Genomic DNA, 8,208 nt, shown 5'->3' on the forward strand with positions numbered 1-8,208 from the left:
CACAACTCAGATTTTGTGTCCCATCTTTTACATTGAAGTTGTGTTAGGAAGGGATTTCTTCACAGTCCTTCACACAGGTGGAATCATCACAACCAACAGTAACTCTTTCAATGTACAGATGGGCATGTCATGTTGATTGAATAACTGATTATTGATTGTTTGTCGCTTTTAATCTCTTTAATTTGTGATTTTCAGCCTCCTGGTTTGTCAGCCAAGTCTCCTCTGAAGAGCCCAGTAAAACGGCGTTCAGGCCTCTTCCCTCGTCTCCACTCCAGCACAGAATCCCCCTCGGACAGACACTCACGCAGGTTGGTCTTTGCAGTTGCTGGCCAGAATCATGAATGTGTTACAGGAGAGACAACAAAGTTGAGTTTGTGTTTTTGTGCAGGTAGCTGGAGCCCAGAAGGTCTTGTCCTTGTCTTGTCTTGTCACTGATGTGTTTCCTTTATCTGCAGTGACCAAAAGCCTGCGGAGATCTGCCCGCTGTCCCAAGAAGTTAGGTCAGAGACATCATCCAATCCCAGCTCACCTGAGATCTGCCCCAACAAAGAGAGGTGAGACCAAAGCTATTTTTTTCATGGAGATCATCGCAGTACTTCTCTAAAGTCTCTAGAGGGAGAAGTCTAAAGCCAAACTTGAAAATGTGTTTTGAAATGGATTCAGTACAGACAGTAATTCTAAATATACTGTATGTCCAGGATATCTCATCACTGGAGAGCACTCCTCATTCCTAGTTCTCTTCTCAAAGTTTCCTGTAGAGGATCTGATTTTCTGTTTCACTTCCCCTCTGTTTTCCTCCACAGGCCATTTATCAAGCTGAAGGAGTGCAGCAGCGGCAGGCCCAATATATCTCGCTCTTCATCCAGCACCAGCAGCTTCAGCAGCACCACGGGAGAAACAGAAGCTCTGGAAGACCTGGAGACAGTGAGTATAACACTCAGTTTGTTTGACCAAAGTTAAGCAGAAGCAAGTGTGTTCAGTTCTGTCCCACTTTTTCAGTTGTTTACATTGTAGTGAGCTTGTCTTTACAAGAGAAAGGAAAGGAGTGTTTGGCTCGAGGTGGAGAGTGTGAGGTTGTTGGTGTTGTCAAAGCTCTCACAGATGAAATTGTCTGTAATTACCAAGAGCTGTCTAATAGAGACTGTTGAATGTCAGCACATTGATTATAATTATTACAGCTCCTCTCGCTTGCAGTGCATCAGATGACACAGTTTGTCAGTGTTTTATCTCATGTGAGAAATCGTTCCCACTCTCAGCATTTCACTTTGGATCAATGTGCAAAGATGCACAGTGTGTTGTGAAACTTGTCATGCTTATTATTGAATGCCAGAGAAAATAGTTCAAGTAGGGATTCTGATGCATGATGGCAGCAGTAAAGTACACCAGTAATCGGCAGAAGGGAAAATTTGATAAATACAAAATTAAAAATCTGTTATCTTTTACAAATTCTTTCATTCTTAAAAAGCACTCATTATATTTTGATTTGTTTTAATGAATATTTCAGCAGTTTGTGAAATGTGGTTATTGCTTTCTTGCCATGAATTATATGAGAAGATTGATGTGGCTCTCATATCTGTACACTAAATATGAAGCTACAACCAGCACCAGTAGCTTAGCTTAGAATAAAGACTGGAAACAGGATGAAATGGCTAGCCTGGCTCGTCCACATTTGTGAAGTCGTATTCCTAAAATTGAATAGTGGTATTTTCAAACTTTTCTAACTATTGCTTTAAAAAAAAAAAAACACTTACTGTGAATTTGTGTCATAAAAATGAACACCAGCTGAGAATGTTTAAACTATATTATTTTAAAAAGTTGGAAAAAAAGTAATTTACATTATGATGGCTTTTTCCTGCAAAGCACCATTTCCACTTGCAGCTGCACCTTCAGTGACTCTGACTTTGCTGACAGGAAGGTTAATGTCGACTTCAGCAAAAATACTCACTGAGCCTCTTCATTTCTTTTCCTCCTCCACCTCTTCCGCCCTGTTAAGTCTCAGCTCTACTCTCTGTCTTTCCCTCAGGTTAGCCACCCCTCTATAGCTTCCTCGTCTGCCTTCAGCCCTTCCCTCAGTGTCGACAGCCAGGGATCAGGTACCCCTGTCATCATGTGCCGCAGTCCAACAGGTAAATCTACAATTTTACGCACATACACACAGATCATACTAAATTTTTCCAGTTTTTTTTTTTTTTTATCTGTGATGAGCATTTCCTTTTTTTTGTTAGCATTTCCTTCCCTTTTCTGGTTTTTGTAGATGGGAAAAATAAGACGTCACCCAGGTCAAACTTGAAGTTCCGCTTTGACAAAATGAGCCACTCATCCACAACTGTAAGTCTTAAATTTGAAGTCTGTCTGGTTAGAATATTTTAATAAATAGTATTCTTAAGTGTGTTCCCTGTCAACAAGTGCTGGTGGAATAGAATCAACATTTTAAGCCAGAAACTCCAGAAAGTTGATGTCTGAATTAACAGAATTAGTGGAGCATGCTGGGAGCAATTAGAAAAAGTATCTCTGTGTGTTTTTGATACACTCACTGTCCATCTTATGGACATCTGGAGCTGCTGTTGAGTAATAGACAGTGAACACAGTGAATATTCCTCTAACGGGCCTCTCTTTTCACTCTTCTCTCTTTCAGTCTGAGTAGCTTTGTGGACTGGGAAAAAACAGACTTGCACAACAGAGGGACAGCACGAGCTGATGGAGCTGCAAAAAGAAAATAAAAACACCACATATCACCGCAACAACCACATAATCCCTGTAGAACCACTTCCCTTAAGCCAAGGATAATCTGACAAATGTTACCATCTGCAACAGAGTCCCAAAGCACTATAGACTAACTGAAAATACTGTGAGTGTATAGGGAGGAGAAACGTGTAGGATTTCTTTTAAATCAACCTTGAGCTACAGAAATTAATCAATGTTACAAGTTGCTGCATCTCAGTTGTTAACATTGTTCACATAATATGAAAGTCCTGGCATGGCTGTCATACTGTGAGCGTGGGGCGAGCTAGACTGCAGCTTCTTCTCAAGCACCGTGTGTGATAGAGAGAATCAGTGGTCCGAACAAGTGGTAACATGAGACTATGGCCGAACTGTTACTCTTTATCTAGTGAACTGCTGAGTGATCCGTGGAATGGATGTCTTTAAGAATTGTCACACAACAAGATGTTTCTTTCGCGTTTGCCCTTCAATGGTACGTCTGGCAACAGTTCGTCCTTCTGCCTAAAAAAAGTACGCAGACACACAAACATACACATGCACAGGAACTACATGTACAACAGACTTACAGTAGCAAAACCTTGGAGGTGGTAACACTGGGAGTCTCAATTTTACACTGTAGGATCTGACCTTGTTCTTTGCATATAAAAATGCTTTTTTAGGGAATATGTGATTTAAAAAAAAGAAAAAAAAAGAAAGAAAAGCTTTTGTAACCTTGCTAGCTGCTGCATTGTGTCTACTGCACTGTAAACACAACATTGCTGACATTCAGTCGATACCTATGACAGCATTTCTCTATCTGGAAGGGTTACTTCAAATCCCTGAACTCAAGTGCTTGGTTAGTGGAAATTAGCTCACATGGGGCACAGTAGGAGACACTGCCAACACATTTTGCCATAAGCTTATTTTAGCCAAAGCTGCGCCTTACAATCTATCTAAAAGCCCTTTTCACCACTGATGCTCTCTTTCTTTCTCTATCTCTCTCTCTCTCTGTCTCTGTCTCTCTGTCTGTCTCTGTCCCTCACTGTGTGAGAGGATGAGAATCTTCTGGATCTGGTTACAGCACAGTTGTGGGTAGCCGACCAACACCCACATTTGCTGAAAATAGACATTGCACTTACTGAAAACATTTCACCCTCTGATACCTCCCATTGAAGCTTGCTAACTCGGTGTATCTGTGTTTATGTTTGGTGGAACTTATGAACAGGAACGTCTCCAAGGTTTTTAAGTTTCCCAGCATGTGAGCTGATGCAGATGACTTGAAAAAGATGCTTCGGGTTAAAATGAACCATTGAACCACCTTTGGCAAAAACACTTTGAATGTGAACTTGGAGCTTTTTTTTGTACTTTTGATTTCATGCTCTGTTAGTTGTTATTACAAAGTCTCTTAGAAGTAAATTGTAAAACCAGTTGCTTACAAGCACAACAGGACAATAGGTCGACTCTAGTCCTCAACTAAACCATAACATTAGCCTGGAGCTGCACAAACTGGAGTTAGCAGGGCAAAGTGGGAGTGTGTTAATCAAGAAAAGGCTTAAAGACGCACAGATGTGTTTACTATGTGACCAAACTGGTAGGTCCTTGGAAGAATGTTTATGTCCTCTTACTGTGTAGAGAACCATTCCTGTTGCTGAGATGATGGCTTTATGGTTCATGAAGTTCTGTCACATCAGAAACACACAAGGTTTAAAGGCTCAGGCCACCCAACTTACAAAAACCTTTGTAATTTAGGTGATCTTTAAATTACCAGGAAACTGTTCTCCAGGAAGTTCCTTGAGTAGTACCTTTCTGATATAGCTAGAAAGCAAACTAGAATCAGACGTGATACCTACTAAACACTGTTTTCAGTTAGCAGAGACCAGTGATTACCTCGAGTAAAGGAAGCAGGAACAGAAATCCTCCAGACGGAAGTGAGAAGTTCAGATGTCATTTAGTTTGTAGCAGGTCTCGCCTAAATGCCCTGCAGCCTTTTCTCTGTTAATATGCTTAATTTATTAAAAATAACTTCTTTTGCATTGATGTCATGTAAAAATGTACGTGCAGAGTAAGCTAATTAATAAGGTAAAATGATTAAAGGAAATATATTAATTTAAAAGATGTCTAAACACGTATATGTATATTTGGTTATGTAACGTGCCATTGAGAATTTATTCTAAAATAAAATGTTGTATTTTGTGTCATTTATGTATCTTCTCTTCTTTTACAATGTCACACAACACTTACAAGCTTACAGCTCAATACAGGGGTATTTCGTACTTATTACTTACTAATATTTTATTTAAAAAATTTGATTTGCATATTATGTTGTCCATGGTCACATTTCAAAACAATAAAATCATTAACATAAATGAAACTTTAGCACAACAAAAAGTCTTTTCTCTGTAATACCTTGAGTGATTCAGTGGTTATGCTGCATTTTGGGTCTTCTCTCTTCCTCATACACCCACTACTTCCATAGTGTAATCAGGAGAGTCTATAGACATCAATAGAAAACCACAAAATATATACTCCTGCATCATTTTGTGTCTTATGTCGTCATCTGATGAAATCAGACAGATTTTTCACATTATGCAGGTGAGGCTCAGTAAGTCCACATCATCATTTTCAAGCAGTATCCCACAATTTAATTTAATGGACTCCCAGCAGACAACTTTCTACCTCCACTATGCTTCTACTGCAATCAGGAAAATTTGACAAATGAGTACACAGTGGACTGGGCAGGTTCTCTGGTGGCTACAGGTTGCCTCAGTGCATCCTTGGATATGTCTGCATACACCACCTGTAAAGTGATAAATGAAAAAAGGGTCATATGTACCAACTGAAAGACATATTCAAACTTTGTCAGGGGAACAACCAATAATGAGGGCCCTGAAAAGGGCATATTTTCTTGAAACAGGACATTTACTCACCTCAGTCTTCTGCGGGGACATGGGGGAAGCTGTAAAATGTGAAAAAAAATAGACAATACAGTGAAGAGAGCAGTTTTAGTGACTTTTAATCAGTGTTGCATGTAATCAAAGTAAGAATAAGAGAAACCTTTTTGAGAGGAAGTGCTACGTTTCTGTGGTAATCTGCATCGGGGTGGAGGCTGTGGAGCCGGATCTGGTTGTTGTCTGTATACAGCTGCATGTGTGAACTGTGACCTGGAAAATGGCCGAGACTTGTCCTCTGAGCTCAGGCATCGAGCTAATCCCATGATGAGGGGAAGACAAAGTAAAGCACCGGCACAGACCAACACCCTGTGCCACGAATTCCTCTGAGAGGGGACAGCTGCGTGGTTCAAGAGGAGGAAGATCATACTCAAATGTTAGTAGACTCACTAGACAAAATACAGATGTACACATGTTTGGACTCACATTCTCATGCACACAGATACACATTCGGTGAACACATGATTCTACATACCTGCAGTGATGTTTAAGTACGTCAGATGTCCCATATCAGTGTTGCCTTGACCCCACACAACCGTGCATCTATAGGAACCTTCATCCAAATGGCTGACTCTCAGCAGATTCAAAACTAGGCGAGTTTCATTTGCTGAGAGCTCCTCATTAGTCAAATAGTGCCTGTCAGAGTCTTTAATGATGTTGAACGTTTTGTGTGTTGAATTTTTCCACATCCAGTTCCCTGTCCAGTTCTGTCCACAGTGCTGGACCACACAGGACAGAGACTGACTGCCCCCTTCTGCTACATAAAATATGTCCCGTTTTGCCAGAACACCATGGCTGCATTCTTCAGCATGGAGACCTGAAAAAGGGAAGTCTTCCTTCAATTTAGGAATAGACGTAAGTTGTGTAATTTTTGTACAAGGCTGACTCTTCAAATTACTATAAAAAGCCAGAGTGAGGGTCTGAAATTAGATTCATTTAGATAATTATGCCATTATTCCATGTCATTTAACCAACTAACCTAACTGTCTAATGACTTTTTATGTCTTACTATACTATGACTTTTTTGATTTCATTAAACATGCTTATTCAAATTCTATATGTTTGTATATGATTTTCTTAATAATTTCTTATGACATTTAAACATACATTTCTATCTTCTATATCTACATTATATGAACACATACTGAGTGTTTGGAATGGATTTATATTTATGTAACACATGTCTATAATATAAACAGACATATTAAAATACTTGTTTCTATTAGCTAGACATATATGTCAATATAGTATTTTGTTCGAAATTCTAACAGTTCATATGTAAATTCACATATATGGACTATACTTTAAATACATATATTATTTTACTTCATATGTACATATATTTCATATATGGAAATTCAACACATGTACATACATTACATTGGCATGCTTGACTGTAAATTCAGATCTTATATATGTTAATAAACCGTTTGGGTGACGGATACGCCCTCAAGTCGAATACTGAGCTTGTTAGATTTGTTTTTAGCTTTCTTCCACCATCCTCCTGGAACTCACTACAAAGCACATTAAAAATCATTTTGTTGGCAACTCTTGGTTTCTATGAGACACATGAACCACTGTGCAAACAACTCTGAAGTAATCCAGTAGCATAATGTGGATAAACTACTAAAGAAACCACACACACACACACACACACAAACACACACACACACACACACACACACACACACACACACACATACACACCTATAACGAAACACGATTTGGTTGATCTGACTATTTGTTCAATAGAATGCAATTCAATTTTTGTTGTTTTTTGTTTTCAGAAAAGCAAATTATTCGCTATAAAAAAAGAGTGAGCGTGACTGTGATTACCAGAGCTTGTATTTACAAAAAAATATATATAAACTGGAGTGAGACTGTGAGTTACCTTAACTACAGATACTCAACAAAACTGAATAGAAGGGGACAAGACTGTGTAGCCATAGCCTAGTTTATAATAAGAATTTCAATATGAATTTCGATTTATATTGTGTTACTTACCAGTAAGCAGAATGCAGAGACAGCTGATGACACTGAGGAGAGAGTCATGCATGTCTGACACTGACTGTTTTGGTTAAGGTTCATCACAGTTTGGTTGTATGTCCTCAGTTCGGTTTAAGTCGACATGTCGTGGCTTGACTTGGAGCCAGAAAGACTTGTTTGGAAAACTCCGCAGCTTTGTACAACTGTAGTCAGTCCTTGAGAGCCAATCGGCTGGTTCTTTCTCTCACTTTCTCTTCCCATTTATCAATAATTTGTCCGGGTTTCCTTTATCCTACTGCTGCGCTTGTCCAGATGGAGGTAAAGGAAGGAAGTGCCAGTAATCAACCAACCCCCTTTCACACACACACACACATGCCACAAGGCTCAAATGCGAAATTACAGGAAAGCATGACTTCATGAGTGGGAATATGCGCTTTCCAACAGGAAATCAGGAAATGGGCCAATTTCAATGAACAACAAAACAGAGCAAACCAAACTGAGTAATACAGCAAATGACCAGCTGCTCCTCTGTAGTCAAGTACCTGTCTGCTTGTCCTCGGCTGATGGACTTTTA

General features: G+C 39.4%; 2 protein-coding genes across 9 annotated transcripts in view; one reads left to right on the top strand and one right to left on the bottom strand.

Moving 5' to 3' along the window:
* Positions 1–4,898, top strand: part of rap1gap2a (RAP1 GTPase activating protein 2a) — a 40,449-nt gene extending 35,551 nt beyond the window's left edge. For 7 of the 8 annotated variants that reach the window (XM_087174470.1, XM_087174471.1, XM_087174475.1 and 4 more), the window contains 6 exons: positions 196–308; positions 456–554; positions 804–924; positions 1,994–2,126; positions 2,255–2,328; positions 2,636–4,898. In XM_087174470.1, the coding sequence (XP_087030596.1) occupies positions 196–308; positions 456–554; positions 804–924; positions 1,994–2,126; positions 2,255–2,328; positions 2,636–2,644 (549 nt within the window). In that variant the 3' untranslated portion in view covers positions 2,645–4,898. The remainder of the gene's footprint in view (positions 1–195; positions 309–455; positions 555–803; positions 925–1,993; positions 2,127–2,254; positions 2,329–2,635) is intronic. The other variant, XM_023408150.1, reaches the window with a different exon arrangement.
* Positions 4,899–5,319: 421 nt separating this feature from the next.
* Positions 5,320–8,072, bottom strand: LOC111656448 (uncharacterized). The gene is made up of 5 exons (XM_023408156.2): positions 7,653–8,072; positions 6,124–6,465; positions 5,755–5,988; positions 5,628–5,656; positions 5,320–5,497 (listed from the first exon to the last, which is right to left on the bottom strand). Exons 1-5 carry the CDS (start codon positions 7,702–7,704, stop codon positions 5,399–5,401), a joined length of 756 nt encoding a protein of 251 aa, XP_023263924.1. The 5' UTR covers positions 7,705–8,072; the 3' UTR covers positions 5,320–5,398.
* Between the last annotated feature and the right edge of the window lie 136 nt (positions 8,073–8,208).

Source organism: Seriola lalandi, unplaced genomic scaffold (genome assembly GCF_002814215.2).
Source record: "Seriola lalandi dorsalis isolate HSWRI2012SDOR001 ecotype SW California unplaced genomic scaffold, Sedor1 jcf7180002054355, whole genome shotgun sequence".
NCBI lineage: Eukaryota > Metazoa > Chordata > Actinopteri > Carangiformes > Carangidae > Seriola > Seriola lalandi.

Excerpts from the sequence above, each read along its gene's own strand:
- LOC111656448 (XM_023408156.2), bottom strand. The coding sequence starts at position 7,704 with ATGCATGACTCTCTCCTCAGTGTCATCAGCTGTCTCTGCATTCTGCTT. Across the intron at positions 5,989-6,123 it reads GTACTTAAACATCACTGCAG|CTGTCCCCTCTCAGAGGAAT; the intron begins GTATGTAGAATC and ends TGAACCACGCAG. Across the intron at positions 5,498-5,627 it reads TGTCCCCGCAGAAGACTGAG|GTGGTGTATGCAGACATATC; the intron begins GTGAGTAAATGT and ends ATCACTTTACAG.